The sequence below is a fragment of the Kryptolebias marmoratus genome, linkage group LG2 (genome assembly GCF_001649575.2).
Source record: "Kryptolebias marmoratus isolate JLee-2015 linkage group LG2, ASM164957v2, whole genome shotgun sequence".
Lineage (NCBI taxonomy): Eukaryota > Metazoa > Chordata > Actinopteri > Cyprinodontiformes > Rivulidae > Kryptolebias > Kryptolebias marmoratus.
The window spans coordinates 17,157,277-17,175,227 of record NC_051431.1 but is presented as its reverse complement, the minus strand read 5'-3'; the positions used below and the strand labels follow the sequence as shown (position 1 = coordinate 17,175,227).

Here is a 17,951-nt window from a genome sequence, read left to right as displayed (position 1 = left end):
TGGTCGGAGCGGCTGAAAATATTGGCACGTTTTGAGCGCGGTAACAGTAAGCTGAAGAGGTGCGTTTGACCGCAGGAGAGCAGGGAGCAGGCGCTGGAGAGCCAGCTGGAGGCGGCCCGCTGGTCCGGCCTGCAGGGAGCCGTGGAGGAGGCGGAGAGGATCGTCCACGACTCGTTGGCTCAGATCGACGACCCGGCGCACATCAGCTGCACCAGCTCTGCAGGTCGGACACTGACGTTTAAACTCAGCGCCGGGGGACTCACTTCCTGTCTGTTTGATGACTCTGCTCGTGCTCCCTCTCTGCAGACTACCTGGCGTCGAGATGCCAAGCCTCCTTAGACTGCATAGAGCGACTACGACGTGCCAGAGAGGCCTTTTCAGCTGACAACACAGGTGAGACACACACACACACACACAAAGCTCCCATTATGCAGAGCAGAAAAAGGGGAACTATGTAAACCTTCATACTCAGTCTTAATGTCCTGCTTTTGTTTTGTTTTTTTCCTCTCTTTCCGTTCCAAGCAGCTGTGACTGAGCTGGTGCGAGTGGTGACCCAGTGTGGCCACCTGGTGGGCGACACCATCGTTCAGGGTAGTGCCACCTCCCACATGGTGCCTGTGGAGCAAGCCGATGGTGAGTGTGTGTGTGTGACGCAAACTGTGTCTCCTGATGTTAATCTGTGCCTGAGGCAGACGTGGACGTGCCCCGATGTGTCTGCAGAGAGCCGTCTCGGTGCGTTACACGTTCAGTAAAACCAAACCGTGCAACTCTGAGTTCATGTTTCTGGAGTTTAACGAGGTTCACGCTATTTGCAGCGCCACAGGACAATCTGAAAACCTCTTTAGAAATGAAAATATTTGCGTTCACCGCTACGTTTCACCTAATTTTGAGCTCTTTATGCGCAAACAAAAAGAACTGCTCTAATTTTGATGTTGAAAATCTGCACAACATACTTCTAAACGTCAATAATGCGTTGTGAAGTAAGTTTTCTTTTTGCGAAAAGATAAAACAAAGGCGACAAAAGGTTATAAGAGCAGGTGGTACGAATGAGGAACGGCTGGAGGAGCATTTGCAACTAATTAAGTTCATTTTTTTTTTAAAAAGAGATTTAATCTGTCAGAAGTAAAGATGCGCAGGAGTTCACCAGCCTCAGGAAAAGTAAAAATAAAACGATTTTCCTCAACCATCCTCTGTGAAAAAGAGGAGAGCCTGCCTCTCTGATGGTATGGGGGTGCATTAGCGTCTCCGTCATGGGCAGCTTACACATCTGGAAAGGCTCCATCAGTGCAGAAACGTGTGCACGGGTTTTCGAACAACATCTGCTCCCATCCAGACACTTATCTGTTCATCTGTTCAGCATGACAACTTAAAACCTCCGACTGCAGCCATTTTAACAGCACGGCTCCAGGCGCTGAGCTGCAAGCGCCCAGGCCTCTCACTAATTCAACATTTCGGCTCATCGTGAAACGAAATGTCCGGCGCAGACCCAGGATTGTCGGGACGAGATTCTCCTCCAGAAACATTAGAAGCCGCTCTCTCTTTAACGAGCACTAATGTCGTTTCAATCGTCGTACGATCCAGAAGTAAACGTCAGAAAAGATATTAGCAAATTGTCTTTGAGCGGGTTTGCTAAATACCTACCTTTGTTCCGTTAATCTGCCCATCTCTCCACAGCGTGCAGAAGTACAGTTTTAAAAATAGCCTTAGGTCATGTTTGAATCAAAACATCCACGACGAGAGCCAAGCTGCTGACTTCATACACAAGTAATGTTTTTATTTTTTTTTTATGTCTTGTTATTCCTCTCAGAGAGGGCAAGTCCGAGCGTGCCCAAATAATAATAGATGTCTGGTTTGGACGCCATCATGTTTTTGCCCCGCGAAACAAACACGAAAGAGCCGAACCGAACCGTCTGCACTCCTTCCTGTTCCTGCGCGTTTCTGCAGGACGTCTGCAGGTTTCGATGCAGATCGGCGGCGGGTGGCGGGGGATTGGGGGGGGGGTAAACGGGCTGCTGCACAGGTAGTTCAGCTTTTGCTCCCCTGGGAGAGACGGTTTCACTCTGCCCAAGGAAATAATGGTTTAATTAACTCCGCAGTAGTTGGAGGGAACTGAAGGCTTCGTGTGGTTTGTTTTTTATTTCATTTTTTAAATTTTTTTAGATAAAGGAAGGTGTCACTTGGAACTGAAAGCACGGACAGGCTCTTCCTCTAAATCAGAGTGTCAGTATTTACGCTCGCCGTCTTGTTTTTTTCTTTGCGTCTGTTTCAGCCCTGTCGGAGAGCGTGAAGCTGTGTGGCGCAGAAGCTCTGGCTCTGCTGGGACACATGAAGCGGCGGGACGGCCTGTCTGCGGCCACCGACAGCAAGCTGAGGGCCGCTCTGGAGGCCATCCTGGCCGCCGCAGAGGTCCGCGCTTCATGCTTTTCGCCGTGTCTGTTAAACGAGCCCCCGTCCGTCCCCGGGGGGTCGCAGGCGTAACGTTTTTCGCGTGACGACAATATCGGCTAAACGTCCTCCTTCTTCCTCGTTGCAGAAACTTCGCCCACGGGGTTTGGAGCTGCAGCAGGGGGAGCTGGGGGACCTTGTGGAGCAGGAAATGGCCGCCACCTCCGCTGCCGTGGAGTCGGCAGCCGCCAGGATAGAGGTGAATGGCTCCGCCTCCGTGTGCGTTCATCACTTTGAAGCCACCCCCCCCTCCCTCGGTTTCACTTCACAAGAGCTCTGACTTCAAAATGTCCCTTTTTCTTTTTCCTTTTCCTCCCCTGTGTCCCAACAGGAAATGCTCAACAAGTCTCGAGCGGTTGATACGGGAATCAAGATGGAGGTCAACGAGAGGTAAAACGGATTGGAGCCAGCCTGTGGGATTAGTTTTCCTCCTTTTTTCCATCAGTTTTTGTCAAACGTAGATCCAGAAACTGATGAAATACAGATCTCATTATGGGCTGAACATAAAACTCTTTGCTCAGACTTTATTGTTTAAAGACGTCGAGCTGTGTACAAATCACATCTTTACGTGCTTGATTTGTTCTTTCAGTAACAACTTTATTATTTCAGCCACTTCCTGTTCAGCCGTGCAGCGTGTCGAGTGCGAACTGGGACTGGATTTTTTTGTTTTCTTTTAGTTGAACAGCATTGTTTAAGGATGGGACGACCTTGTGATTCGTGGTTCCAAGCTTCAGTTGAGCTTGACACGCCGGTCACCGCTTGGACTCCGCCGAGACAGGGATTCAGACAACAACTCCCTGCAGTCTTAAAAAGAGGCTTAAATCGGAGGGAAAGAGGTTGCAGGCGAACTGCAGAAATAACATTTGAAAGAGTGGACGTACATGCACTGACTGAGTCAACTACATTCAAGATGGTCGCCACAGCTGATTAACCTGAGGGAGCACAAGGAGGGCGATAAGTCTGGCAGGTTTGCAGACTTGGCGTGGCAGTAGCTGAGAGTTGTCCTCAACACACACTCGAACGTCAGCGTCACGTCCGTAGCCTCTGTCGTGGTGAGAACGGTTTAGTTTCAGGGTTGAAAACCGCAGCCGTGAACTGATCCACCTGTCAGAGTCAAACACTTTAGATCAGGGGTCTCCAATGCTGGTCCTCAGGGGCCACCATCCTGCATGTTTTCCTTGTTTCTCTGCTCCAACACACCTGATTCAGTGGTTAAATCACCTCTTCTTGTTCTGCAGAAGCCTGTTAATCACCCATTGATTTAAATCAGGTGTGTTTATGTCCAGGTAAGAAAATCCTTGAGAAATGTTACTGGTTCTACTGAACCAGATCATCCTTAGTACAAGACAAGGTCAGTTTTTTTCTCCCCCAAAATAGACGCTCTTTGTTTTGGTCTCCATTTTGGCATCTTTCCTCCCTATAAACTCTTCCCTGAATAGTTGCTCCTATGAAACGAGAGAGGACTAAAAGCGGTCTAAGACTGAGTAATATTTGTTGGGAGTAAACAAACCTGCAGGCTGAGCCTCCGGTGTGAAGAGTGCAAACGGACGCCACAAGCTGTCAGGAGGACAGACGGCGGACAAAGAGAGCGCAGCGGCCATCGGACGTATCGATGCTGTTTGACACAGAGCGCTGACATACGGAGGATTTCATCAATACACACACACACACACACACACAGAGCCTTGTGATGTTTGGCGCAGCAGCAGAAATGAGTTTGATCTGTTTTCTGTGGCTCTGGGACTGTTGACGTGATGCCACCTGCGGAGGACGAGGAAACGCTTCGCCTCTCTCCCCTCCGGAGCTCAAATAAAAGGAAACCTTACTTTGTCTGCTGGGAATTTGGTGTCAGGCTAAAAGGGGGGAGTTCAAACCTTTATTAAAGTGGGGCTTTGAGGGAAGCTTTTTAATATCTTACCTGTTGCAGACAGCTCTTTGAGCGACCTCAGTTTAACGAGTTTCATTCCGGTCTGACCGATGAGCTGACGGCGAGTCCATACAGGCAAAGGTGACGAAGCACTTCCAGCATGAACATTAGGGAGTTTTTTTTTGTTTTTTTTTAACAAGTTGTTTCCCAACTGTGCTTTTCTAGTCAGGGGGGCTTTTTTTTCGACACACCTTCTGTCTAGAAAGAAAGAAAGAAAAGCAACAGATAGTGATTCAGGATCTATTTCTGTCTTCCTAGTTTATTTTGAAAGGATTATGAAGTGGAAACTATGGTCACGGTGTGAGCTCAGCTTCACCCTCTACATCAGAGGTCCCCAAAGCCCCGGGCCCTGGACCGGTACCGGTCCGTGGGTCATTTGGTACCAGGCCGCACAGAAAGAATAACTAACTTACAGTGATTCCGTTTTTTTTTTTTTTTCCGGAGTCTGAGCAACATTTATTTTGAAAACTGACCAGATTCTCTCCACTCCATTCGTCTATGACTCCCTCTACATGATCTGTTGGACCGGTGAAAATGAAGGACTAGAAAGATCCCTGTCTAGCAGAACTGGCAGCAGAACGTCTCTGGACCCAGTCAATGTTTCTAAAATCTAATTACCGACGAATATGAAGGGAGTTTTTGCTAAAAATGCCCGTCCCTCAAGAATGTCAATATATTTCTACCAGAGTAACTTTGTATGGTGTAATTGACAGGGACTGGAAGGTTTACATGAATCCGTTAGAACTTGTTGGCTCATCAGTCCGGTCAGAATCCAACTCCGTTTCTCCAAACTGAGGTTGGTGGAAGAGCTGTGAACAGCAGGTAAATGTTTTTTGGCCGCGGCCCTCGCAGGCTCGGCAGACGGAATCAGATAAGCGCAGGAACGTGTCTTTGCGGCCGCCCCGCCGTTGGTTTTGCAGCCGCGGGGTCGTCAGCGCTTGTTTTCTGCCGCCTCCTGCAGGATCCTGGCTTCCTGCACGGAGCTGATGCAGGCCATCAAGGAGCTCGTTCTGTCCTCCAAAGATCTGCAGAGGGACATCGTGGAGAGCGGGAGGGTGAGCTTATAAATCAGTGCGGCGTCAGGCCTGCAAATATATCCTCCGATTTCACCTCCTCACTTCCAGAAAATACAGATCATCTCTGTGATCATGCCCAGAGTTTTAAGTGCAGCAGGTGACTTAAAATCTGTTTGTGTTTGTGTTTCTGTCCACCAGGGGGCAGCGTCCATGAAGGAATTTTATGCCAAGAACTCCCGCTGGACCGAGGGCCTGATCTCTGCCTCGAAAGCAGTGGGATGGGGCGCCACGGTCATGGTGTAAGTTTAAAAAAAAAACCCGCCTCTGTTCATTGAGTCCACACGGAGAACGTGAGCAGCTGCGCTCACCGTCCGAAGAGTCGGATCGAGACGAGTTTGTCTGTTTACGTGTGAGGTTTTCTCTCCCCTCGACCACAAGCCACAAGAGTTTTATTAAGCAGCGTGTCGTGGCGTTGCAGGGACGCAGCCGACCTGGTGGTGCAGGGCAAAGGGAAGTTTGAGGAGCTGATGGTGTGCTCTCGTGAAATCGCCGCCAGCACAGCGCAGCTAGTGGCTGCTTCCAAGGTAAACAAACAAAAAAGTTTCTGTTCCCACAGGATCCTGTTTACTGTCGTAGCGTTTGATGCTTCAGTTTGCTGGACTCGAAAGCTGTGAGCTCTTGTTGTCCGCCCCTCTTCAGGTAAAAGCAGACAAGGACAGCACCAACCTGCGCCGCCTGCAGCAGGCGTCCCGCGGCGTCACGCAGGCCACCGCCGCCGTCGTGGCCTCCACCAAGTCTGGGAAGTCCCAGATCGAAGAAACAGGTGAGCGCGGTGACTGTGGTCTCACTGCCGGTTCATCAACTCGCTGCTTCAGCTTCTCCTCGAGTGTGTGTAACATCTTTGTTTGTTTCATCCTTAGAAACGATGGACTTCTCCAGCATGACCCTCACCCAGATCAAGCGACAGGAAATGGACTCGCAGGTAAACGGCAGAAAGGAAATGACATGAGCTGCAGGTTTTTAAATGTGTGATTTTTAATTCAGTTATTGGTAAGCCCGGTCAAGAGCTTTTCACCTGGTGACACAAGAAAACTGTGTTTTAGAGGAAAAAAACTTATTACTTACACAATGAAACGTCAAGCAGTTTTACTTTTTATACACCTGACAAAGTTCTCCTGATCGTGCTCACCATAGAGCGTTTTAGTTTCCGTATTTTCCGGACTATAAAGGCGCACTTTAAAGCCTTCAATTTTCTCAAAAAACGACAGTGCGTCTTATAATCCGGAGCTCCTTATATATGTAAGAAGTCATGATGTTTTAGTACGACTTTGGTTAAACTACGAAGCTGCACCGCTCGCAGCTTTAAGGCTCAGTTACAGTCACGCACGGCTCCTGAGCGAGCGGTGGAGGCGTTTATACACAGAGGGATCATATAAATGCTGATACAGGCGAACCAGCTCCGCTAGAGCAGCGAAACAGTCCGCGGTCAGCGTGAAGTTACAAAAATTGGGTGGTGCACGACGATGAGCCTTACAGTCCGGTGCGCCCTATAGTGCAGAAAATACCCCCCCCCCCCCGGGTTTATAATGTCAGCCGCTCCTGTAAAACCTGTAAGATCAATGCAGTTCAAAGGGATCCTTCAGATCTTGTAAAGTGGGGTTCTGTCAAGCTGAGTCAGGGTTTTAGCACGTTTAATAACAGCCCCAGCCGACCGAAGTGCTGTACAGGTTCTCGTGTCCAGGAGCGCTGCTGGTTCAAGTGGACAAACGTCTCTGATCTAATGACAGACACGCAGTCAGCAGCTCTGACATTATTTCCATCCTGGTTCGCATATTTTATAACAATTATGGTAAAGTGTTCTATCAGCAGTCACTTTCAGGACCTGCAGTCGGATCCTGACCCCAGACTTTAGGAACCAGAGCTTTTGTTTTTATTCTGAATAATTCAGCAGTAAAATAAAACATCATCCAATGAAACCAAGGATGAAGTTTAAAGGTAAAAACAAACACATCAGGTGAACTTAAACCATATGAAAAAGATTTTCTGCTCAACTAGAAGCAAAAGCCATTTTAAAAGATCTGATCTGCTCCAATCATGCTGCGAGTAACAAATATCTTACCTGTTGGGGATCTTTTTTTTTCCAACAACTTCAGCCGCAGCAGTGCTCACAGCAGTTCCTTTAAACCTTCACATCTCAGTTTTGCATTATATCTATTTACACAGACATTTGTGATGATTGGCGAGCATGAAAAGCAGCAGCTAGCTGTAGCACTTTTGGGGCAGCCTGGGGGCAGAAATCACCGCCATGTGAAACAGGCGGTGGCGGACAGGTTGGATTAAAGCGGCGTCGGCATGAATCCACAGAAAGGCTTCAGTTTTTTTAAGACCGTCGAATTAAAACTCGTTATCGTTCAGGAAGCCGTCTGCGGCAGGTAAGATACTGACTGCTTCAAATGAGCGTCTTTACCCCCCCCCCAGGTTCTGGTCCTGGAGCTGGAGACCCGTCTGCAGAAGGAGCGCGAGCGTCTGGGCGAGCTGAGGAAGAAGCACTATGAGCTGGCTGGAGCGTCGGAGGGCTGGGGCGAAGAAGAGGAGGGTGAGGGCCTTCGCAGTGAGGAACCCTTAAAGGTGTTGCTGTATGAGCGTTTAACTGATCCCCCCCCACCTTCTTTACCTCCACAGGTACAGGCTGAGAGCCGCCACCTCCGACGTCCCTCCCCCTCACCTTCCTCCTCCTCCATCTGAGGACCGGCTTCTGTCCGCCTCGTTTTTATTTATAGACACACTTCACTGTCTCCGCCTCCCGTTCGAGATTCATTTCATTTTATTTGCTTGTTATCTAAAGCCAAATAATTTTTTTTTTTTTTAAAAAGGTGCTTCCCTTCCCCCTCACCCCCCTCACCCTCCCTCGCACCAGGGGCTCGGCGGCAGGAGGCGGGGTCGGAGACAAGCGGCCGTGCGGGCGAAGGAGAAGCTTCACGCCGCCGCCGCTCAGACTTTTTGCACAAAGGGACAAATGGCGTGGCCCCGCCGGCGCGCTCGCCTCTCGTTTTTAAACACCGCCGTTTTAGCGTTCGAAGCCCGACGGGCGCTCCGCTCCTCCGCTCCTCTCGAGCCTCCTCTTCTGTTCTTCACTGTGAGTTAAGTCCACGCCGCTGCACGGGCCGCTTCTCCGGACTTTCTGCCTTTCACGTCCTCACCATTGTAACGACCGGGACTGTTAACCTGAACACACACACACACCAACCCTCACCTCTTTGTTAGTTTTTTTACTTCCTTCCTCCACAAACACTCGTATTGAGCCTCAGATTAGTCTGCAGGGTTTGAGCTTTCAGAGGGTTTGACTGAAAACACTAAGAAACACACCTTTTTTTTTTTTTTTTTTTTTTTTTAAATCCCCCTGTTTTAGTTATTAACTCACGGAGCAGGGTAGCCCTCAGTTATTAAATTAAGACGCTTCATTGCTCCGCGACACAAACGTTGCTGCTTAATTTACGAGTTCTTTTAACAAAGCCGAAGACCTTTTCACTGACGCATTATAGATATATATATATTTCTTTTTATACAATAAATCCGTTTCGAGCACCAGGGCCCGTTTTCTTCGGATAAGCTGCACAAGGAGCAAAATCTTTGTTTTTAGGAGTTTCAATCATGTTGGGACTGAGGTCTCCACCACAGCACAAACCCACCTGGGGCATCACCGGGTCTCTGGGTTCTGGAGGTACACAGCTCTGGTTTTAAATCACACGTCAGACGTTCTTGGAGGAAAAATGCTTCTTTTATCTTTTTTTTAAAGCATCGTATTTAGCAGAACTGATTCACCAGATAAAAGCGGTGCACCTAATAATAAAATCCTTGTTTCTCCTCGACGAAGCTGTCCGACAGCGACGCTCCGTCTCAGTTGGATCATTGTGGGGTTTTTGTTTTGTTTTGTTTTGTTGTAACCAGGTGCTGCTCTGTATTAGCAGGTTTATTTGGGTTTCTTCCATAGAAAGTGAGGCTCGGAGCACCCGGGAGGACAAGTCAGATTAAAAAACAACAAAAACACGCATCATTGCTCTGAGATGTTTCCCGTTTGTCGCCGTCTTTCTTCTGCCGCTCCAGCCAGGTTGAAGCGAGCGTCGCTCTCGTCCTCCACGCCTGGAGACGCCGCCGGCCGATCATCAGAAGCTGTAATATATGAACCGAGTGAAGACCTTTATTTTAATTTTTTTTCCCCGGTTCCATTTCAAGTGTCTTGAACGATGAAGTGCACACACTATGAGTGATGTTCTTTTTGTTTTTTTTGCCCAAATACTCTTTAATTAACTTTTGTTTTTGCTCTTTTTTTTCTGGTTTGTGTCTGTAGTTGGACCAGCTCAGCCAGCCTTTCAAACTGCCTCACACTGTAGTCAGAAACAAATACTCACATAGCAACATTGAAATGTGTCTTTGTATGATATTCTACTAAAACAATGTTGGTGGGTTTGTTTTTATTTTTCCAGTTTTTTGAAATAAATACTTGGACTCATTAAGACACGGACTGAAGTGCTGCTGATTTCACATCGCTTCATTCGAGCGCCTTTTAGCTTCTTCTGAACGGCTGACCCTCGTTCCAACAACGCTAAGGATGACCTGCGTGTGGAGGAAATGAGGCAGAGCTGCGTCGGGAATATCAGCTGTTTAGGATTCTTGTGTGGGAGCGAGAACAGAGAAGACGTGCGTTTGTTGGTTCAGCAAGTGAAGCAATAACCTAATAATTTGTTATTTTTACCCTAATCAGACCATTCTGTGACCCTTTGTGCTTTACACACAAGGACCACTCCCATTAAAAGTTAAAAAATAACTAAAATCATCAGTAAATACAGCTGGAGTCAGACGTTTCCATCGTGAGGAAGGTTACTGTTATTTAAAGAATTTATTTACTGATTTAAGCGGTTTTTGTTTTTTTTCCCTCCAGGGTTGAATGTTTCTACGACACGACCTCGATGCTTTGTAAAAACCAGAATTTGGCACCAGTTTGTGTGTTTTCTCTGATTCTAATGAGGTCACAATTATTCACACAGTCCTAAAAACTCACGAGTCGACGTGTCTGACCGCAGCTTCGATTAAAACCACAAGAAAACAGAGAACACCGAACTGAAGGAGAGTAAAAATAACAAAACGGAGCTCATCTCCTGGAACGCAACAGTTTACGAAATAGTTTAATTCTTTTTTTATATATATATTTCTGCTGTACTTTTGCATCAGAGCCTGATTGTTGTTGGGGTTTTTTAGTTTTAGGTTTCGTGTTTGGCCCAATTTTTGGCTCCCCTACGAGATGAAGGGGATCCCTTCAGATGGGATCTGATCAGTGATCATCCACATCCCGTCTTCAGTCTAAAAACACCCCCACCCAACCCTCAGTGATGGTAGAGGACTTACGAGTAAATAAATCTGTGTAATCTAAAACCAGTGCTGAGATTACACAAATCCCTAATCTGGGCTAAAAACGTGTTCGGCTGCGTCTCCTGATCGTTCCCCTCCGAGACTCTCTGAGGCGGCAGCCGGAGCAACCTGAGGTCTACATGACGAGTAACGGTGAAAGAGAAGAGTTACGAGAGTTTAACAAATGTGAGGAACTGTCCAAGTCGGGGAACCCGCGGCGACATCAGCAGCGAGGAAGAGCCGCAGCAGGCAGAGAAGTTCCTCAGGATCGGATCTTGGAAATTTAAGAAAAAGTGATGTCAAATATTCCCTTCAGATAAAAAAAAAAAAGCCCATCTGCTGTAAAGCATGGTGGTGGCAGTATTGTGGTTTGGGTTTCCTTTGCGCTTTCAAAAACCGTGAGACAAAACGCAGAGGCAGAGTTTGGTGGTCGGGTTTGTCCCACTTTTATCTGTAGAAACGGCTTCAAAAAAACAAAAAAAAAAAAAAAAATTGATTTCAAAGTCATGGGGGTCAAAAGTCAAGTTCACAGTTGACCTGGTGCTCTAACTCAGCAGCAGTGTCATGTAGGAACGTCAGACTCCACAGCTGGATGCCTCATGGGTCAAAGATGGCGCCTGTTGGTTTCGAGGGTCATGGGGTCAAAGGTCACAGGTGACCCTTTTGTTTCCTGTTGTGTCCGTTGGTTTGTCTGTCTGTCTGTCAGCAAAGATCAGGTAAAAACTAACGAACAGATTTGGAGGAAATGTTCAGGAAATGTTTGGGTTGAAACAAAAACCAACAAATGACATTTTGGTGCTGATCCAGGTTATGATCCGGATTGCCCTGTTTTTTTTGTTTTGTTTTGTGTTTTTAACCCCCCTGTGGCCTTGGCGGAGGTTTTCTCTCTCCGGGTGCTTCTAGTTCTTCTGATATGCTCACCAGAATAGGCCTCGATTCTCTGACCAACCTGCTTCCTGTGCTCCCCCTGACAGCTGACCTGAGGATGCTCTGAGCTTGACCTGAGCCCTGTTTTTTTTTTTTTTTTTTTTTTTACGTCCAATCACACACTCGGTCTTGGGCTTTGCCTGCCTCCTCGCAGACAGAGCGCGGCTGAAACAACCCGGACTTGGATTTCACAGGGAGCAGAAATGCTGCTGAGTCACCGAGTATTTGCATGAGGACTGCTCGGCTGATTTCCTCTGCAGCTCGGGAGACTCGGAGCTGCTGAGGTAGTTGATCCTCTAAATAGTCCTTTTTTTTTTTTTTTTGGACTCTGACCACTTTAATATCCCATGATCTCATATTTGAACTTCCACTGTGGGGCTGCTGCTAAAAACAAACCCATCCACATCAAGTTCAGTTCTGCTTTAGGGTGAGCACAGAGACACTTTGTCCTCATGCCATTAATGAAAAACAGGAAAAGGTTTCAGTCAAACCTTAAAAATACACACAATATTTGCTTCTTGGCAGCGGGTGACAACAAATATCCTTGTGAAGTTAATCAGATGGACAGTTGTGAAGAAAGAAGCACCCGAGCTTGTGTTAAAACCTGTCAGGTTGTAAAGGAGCTGCTGCTGGTTGTGGGTTTTATCTGAAAAGGCCTCTGAGCTGCGGGCGTCCCGTCTCGGGGTCCCGGCCTCACCGAGGGCCTCTGAGCAGCGATCTGTGCCGGCCTCGCTCATTGTACCGAACGCCTGACACAGATATGAGGTCACCACAACACAAGGAGGCAGAGGAGGAGGCTCTGCTGAAGCCTGTGGGCCCTTCTGTCCGAGTAAACAAACAAACCAAAAAAAAAAAAAAAGGCAAACAGCTATTTGATGCTCTCCAAAGCCAAAGACACCATTAAAAAAAAAAAAGAGAGAAGCGGCACAAAGATGCTTCCCATCGATTACCAATATGTGTAGCATCATAGGTGCCTGGCAGAAGCTTTGGGACGGGGGCTTTCTGTTTTGGATGGAGGCTGATCAGAAAACAAAGAGCTGTTCTTTAGTGTTAACGCTACCAGTCAACAGCCCGCGAGGAAAAAAATAAAATAATGGCTCAACATCGTTTGTATGATGCAGCTGGAAAAAGAAAATTAAAGCAATTAATCAGGCTCCGGGGCGTCGTAACGCATCCAGCAGCTGGTGTTTGTTAAGTGTGTTTGCCTTCGCCGAGCGTCAGTTTGGGCTGGTTGACGTGTTTGTGTGTGAGAAACTCAGTCCACTGTATTTGTGGAGACCACATGCTGCCAGAATAATAAAACAATATTAATAATAATAAAAAAATCTAATATTGAGCTAGTAAATTCAACCGCTTTTGCTGCATAGGCTGTGGGTTCATCATGTGTTTGTTTGTTTTTCCTGTATTGACCATATTTGGAGAAGGAGGAGGAGCTGGAGAGGCTTCTATCGCCTGCCACCCTGCATGCCGAAGGTTTGAAACAAAGCTGAGGCATCATGGGTTAGGGTTAGGGTTAGTTCAGCTCAGTATCTGTAAAGCAGCCTGAGTTGTAGCCACAGTGCTGCAAACTGAGGTCGCTCTGACTGCTGTCAAATGTAGGTAAGATACTGACTACTGACAGCACCTCGACAGAACCTCCGCCCCCTTTTTTCATCTTCATGACTGAGTAAGAACCGTGTTGCTCGTCCATAAAAATGTGTGACAACAACTAGAGTTTGGATTTGTTGGACCAAGCAGCTTCTTATTGAGGCTGTGTTCACACCTGACAGTCGTCAGGTAGATTCGGTTCTGATTGGGGACCAAAATGTCAACATTTGTTCCATTTTCAGCTGACGTGGTTCGCATTCACACTGCACTGAGTCGATCGAGTCCAAACCCTTTGAGCAACCTGTCCCCCCACCTGTGGTGGCACCGAGAACTACTGAAGGAAACAACACGAAAACCTCTGAAGAAGACACTGAGCGCAACTTCCTTCTGATGGAGAAGGAAACAAAAATGGAGTGGCGTCAAATTTGAGCGGTTTTAGGATTTCTGTTTAGTCTCCACATCTGACCACAAGCCATTTCTCCTGCTAGTGGTAGAAACACGTGGTTGTTTTGGTTGTATTTACCCAGAAGGCCCTGCGGTCTCCGGTCTGCTTGCGTTCCCATATGCATTCGAACCGCGCCAGAGTTCCCTTCAACCAAACCAAGGACGCGGTTTTTAGGCGGACCAGAGTTCGCTATTTTTGGTCCGCATCAGAGTTCAATTGATGCGTTCACACCTGCCCAAACAAACCGGACTGTCTAGACAAAACGAACTAGAGTTTGATTAAAGCGGACTGAACAGGCCTGGTGTGAACGCACCCTGAATGGATTAACTCCTGTGAGTTCGTGAGAGAAGGTGCACTGGAGCCCCAGCTTTGAAAAGTGTGAAACCAAAACCTGTCCCTGTCAGGCCCAGTGTGTGCACCCTTACATTATGTTGCAGCACACCGATGTGACGGTGTTTCTCAAGGCTCCGTCCATGACGCCTCATCGATCATCGAACTCTCTTTGACCCTACATGACCCAGATCTGACTTCTATGGGAACATCTGTAAATGTAGGCTACAAATCACATGTGTCTATGGGAGAGGGTTGGGGGGAGGAGGAAAGGTGGTCACGTCGGTTGTTGCCCAGCGTCAGATGTAATCGTTACACATGTTCGGTAATCCAGGCCGTCAGCCGTTGCCCTACTTTTTTTTCCCCCGCATCAAAGAAGGGCATACGTGAAAGCAGACATCAACACCGAGAGGCGGTCGGGTCAATCAGAGCCACGGGGGGGGGGGGCTAGGCCCAGACACCAGCTCCTCCGCCCGGCCTGGTTCAGGGCGAGAAGCGTGAAGGGAGACCCGGGGTGGTGGGGGTGGTTGCTAGGAGACCTCGCGTTAAATCCAAACACAGCACCATCTGCTGCAGTGAGATTTGGACCCGGTTTGCTAAGTCAGGCAGGGGGAGGAGAGAAATCAGCCCAGGAGGCGCGTTGGAAACGAAACAACAACAACAAAAAAATGAGGATGAAGGAGAGGGGAGGAGGGCATACAGGCTGTTGAAGTGAACAGAGTGTGTAAGCGTGATGGAGAAGAGCTTGCGTGACTAACACGAGTGACGCTTTTACCAACACACACATACACACACACAAGCCTCCTCCGCACACTTTAAGATCCCCGCTGCAAACATCACACGTAAAATCAGACCCGGTGATTTTTTTTGGTGTTAAAGTCATAAACGCCGCCGGGGATGAAACCAAGCTGCTGCTGCTGTTTTCTCCAGTCTGACATCAGTAACGGATGATGCACCTGTTTCCATGGGGACAATAAAATATCTCCACCAGATCTCCGCTCCGAGTCGGTCGCAGAACAGCTTGTGCCTTGTTCTTTGATAAAGTGGAGCATTCATTCAAATGTTCGCCTCAAAATGAGCGTGAATGAGTAAATCATCCAATCATTTTCTGTTATTATTAGACTGCTTTAATCAAACAGGACTACTGTTAGCGTTGCACAAGCTGTAGGCTTCTGGTATTAAGCCTTACATAGAGACGTTTAGTGACTTTTTAGAAAAGGTGTGAAACTAATACTTCACATAGATGGAAAAAAAACAACACAAATGCCCCTCGTATTTGAGCTTGTGGTAGTGAAGCCTTTTTTGTTCCAGAGGCTATTTTAAGCTGATAATCTCACATAAATACAGTTCCCATGTCACTAGGCTATTTGATTAAATAAAAAATAAAAAAAACATAACATTGCCACGTTTATGTGAGAGTCCAATGGTTCAACAGATAAATTTCTGAGAATTTTCTTTGACTAAGAAAACATGGTTTAGCCAGGCTACTGCTAGCTAATGTTAGCTAGTGAGTTAGCATAGGCTAAAGTTGTTTTTTTTTGCTTTTTATTGTTAAACAAAACATCTAATTTCTGGTAAATAGCCTAGTTTAACAGATGTTTGAAAAGCCATATAATTAAAACAGTGCATGAGCTAAATATTAAGTTTAAAAACACTTCATGAATTATTAGGTTTTATCTGTTTCAGTAGCTTTCACTCGATAAGCTGAGCTAGTTTTAGATAAATAGTAATCTCACGTGATAAATATAGTTGCCACATCACATAATAAATCAACATTTATTACTATTTGGCTCTGTGGACACATTAGACTCATTATTTCTTATATATTTCTCTATAAATCTATAATTAGAGTGTGAAACGAATTTTCAAATATGGTCAAAGGGTTAGCTGGAGTGTTAGCTTCGGCTAAAGCTGCTTTTGTGGATCTTTATTGTTCAACAGATTTTTAAATTTTATTTTTAATGGCGAATTGCATTTTTTAACTGTTTTGTTTTCAAATGACCTGCTGTTTAAAATAGCTGATAAATATGGTGCTAAGAAGACTACATTTTACTAACTTTTGGGGCTATAGCCATGAAGCTAAGCTAACATGCTAATTAGCTCAGTTTAACCACTTGCTAGAATCTCCCCCAAAACATTTTAATAGCAAATTGTGGAACACACTTTTGCTAATTATGAAGAGAAATTTAAAATAAATCAAAAATAGTTTAGAAGACAAAGACTTTTACAACATGTACAATCCATTAAAAAGATCCCCATTTGTTGGATACCCTTAAATATTTAACATTTAAGGAAGAGAAACAAACGGTACGGTCCATCCAGATATTAAGGTGCATTTTATTAGATGAAGATCCAATGATATCGTCAACATCAGCATCCTCTTTTACAAAAGACATTAAAATCGAAACAGTTTCCGTAAAAAAGTAGTATTGTACAGCCAATGCGGGGTACCAGAGAGAAAGCGTGACATGACCTAAATCATATTCATTCATCATTACATGGATCATAGATAAAACACAATACATGAACACTATTTACAATCTGTAACACAGACGCTGACATAAATGGTAATCCTCATGATGAATAGAGTAAATAGAATAAATGCATATATTAAGATCTTTTTTACAAAATCATAATGTATCATAGCCTATATATATATATCGATATATAGATATATCGATATATATATATCACAGAGAAAGGCTATCCACAAACTTGGCTTTCAACTATACACACACCCTCTCGTTTTGCAACACTTTGCCCAAGCAAAATTAAAACTTTTGTTTGGTCAGTTCATTGTTGACGGGTGGGTTCTTTGGTTGTGCTGGATTTAGCGTCGCAGCCTCCAACTAAACGATCGGCGTCTGCGAGTGACAGGAAGAGTTAACAGTTCAGGTTTGGTTGTAACTGGAGCGAGGGCTTGCCGATTACAGGGTGGCTTTTGCAGGGAACTAATTGTTTTTTTAACTTTTTCTAAACCAGGATCACACTTAACTTGCGCTTCCCTTCCACTGTCGACTCCACGGCTCATACGGACGAAATGAAACCGATCAGACTTCTGTATCGCGGCGACGAAACGTTTGATGTGCTGTTCACGTGAAAACTGTGACAAGGACACGGCACAAAACTATAGTCAGTTTTAGATCATGCATGTGTTCATGTGACATTTGCTTTGGACGCAGCCAACTGTCGCGTATTCTCTCATTTTAAAGCAACCAATTTTCTTAAAAAAAGAAAAACAACAAAAACAAAAACATCCAGCACATTTAGGAGGATCCTGGCCTTAGCAAAGAAAAGTTAGCAACAATGTACCTGAGCAATGGTTTCTAGCTAAGAGAACTCAAATATTATCCACTCAAGCCTTAGTTCAGGATTAGAGTAACAGTAGTTAAACGTCGCCATCATCCCCAGACTGAAAGACAAACCGGAGAACGGTAGGTTTTATGTGTGAGTCTACGTTGGACACGTTCACAAGTTGGTTAAAAGTTTGAATTGAGCTTCTCGTGAATATTTCCGTCTCGCCACTCACGTGACAGAAACCTGCGGAGCTTTGCCGCTTCTGCCGTGTGCCCCGCAGAGATGCTCACAGTGTTGAGACATGCTGACGTTCGGGAGGTCTGCACGGCTGCGTGACAAGGCTGAACGCAGCGGCGGCTCTGCTGTCACGGGGTGGGGGTGGGGGTGAGGGGGGTTGAATCAGCAGATTGCTTTACAGTGTTGAGACATGCTGACGTTCGGGAGGTCTGCACGGCTGCGTGACAAGGCTGAACGCAGCGGCGGCTCTGCTGTCACGGGGTGGGGGTGGGGGTGAGGGGGGTTGAATCAGCAGATTGCTTTAAAGTATAAAACCCCGGGGTGGGGGGGGTGG

General features: G+C 46.4%; 1 protein-coding gene across 4 annotated transcripts in view; it reads left to right on the top strand.

Annotated features, from left to right (window-relative positions):
- Window positions 1-9,904, top strand: part of hip1 (huntingtin interacting protein 1) — a 45,031-nt gene extending 35,127 nt beyond the window's left edge. For all 4 annotated transcript variants that reach the window (XM_017423987.3, XM_017423985.3, XM_037979699.1 and 1 more), the window contains 13 exons: window positions 76-223; window positions 307-393; window positions 526-633; window positions 2,270-2,406; window positions 2,534-2,644; window positions 2,777-2,835; window positions 5,334-5,427; window positions 5,587-5,687; window positions 5,867-5,972; window positions 6,088-6,211; window positions 6,309-6,370; window positions 7,867-7,984; window positions 8,071-9,904. In XM_017423987.3, coding sequence (XP_017279476.1) covers window positions 76-223; window positions 307-393; window positions 526-633; window positions 2,270-2,406; window positions 2,534-2,644; window positions 2,777-2,835; window positions 5,334-5,427; window positions 5,587-5,687; window positions 5,867-5,972; window positions 6,088-6,211; window positions 6,309-6,370; window positions 7,867-7,984; window positions 8,071-8,081 — 1,266 coding nt within the window. In that variant the 3' untranslated portion in view covers window positions 8,082-9,904. The remainder of the gene's footprint in view (window positions 1-75; window positions 224-306; window positions 394-525; window positions 634-2,269; window positions 2,407-2,533; window positions 2,645-2,776; window positions 2,836-5,333; window positions 5,428-5,586; window positions 5,688-5,866; window positions 5,973-6,087; window positions 6,212-6,308; window positions 6,371-7,866; window positions 7,985-8,070) is intronic.
- The last annotated feature ends 8,047 nt before the right edge of the window (window positions 9,905-17,951 follow it).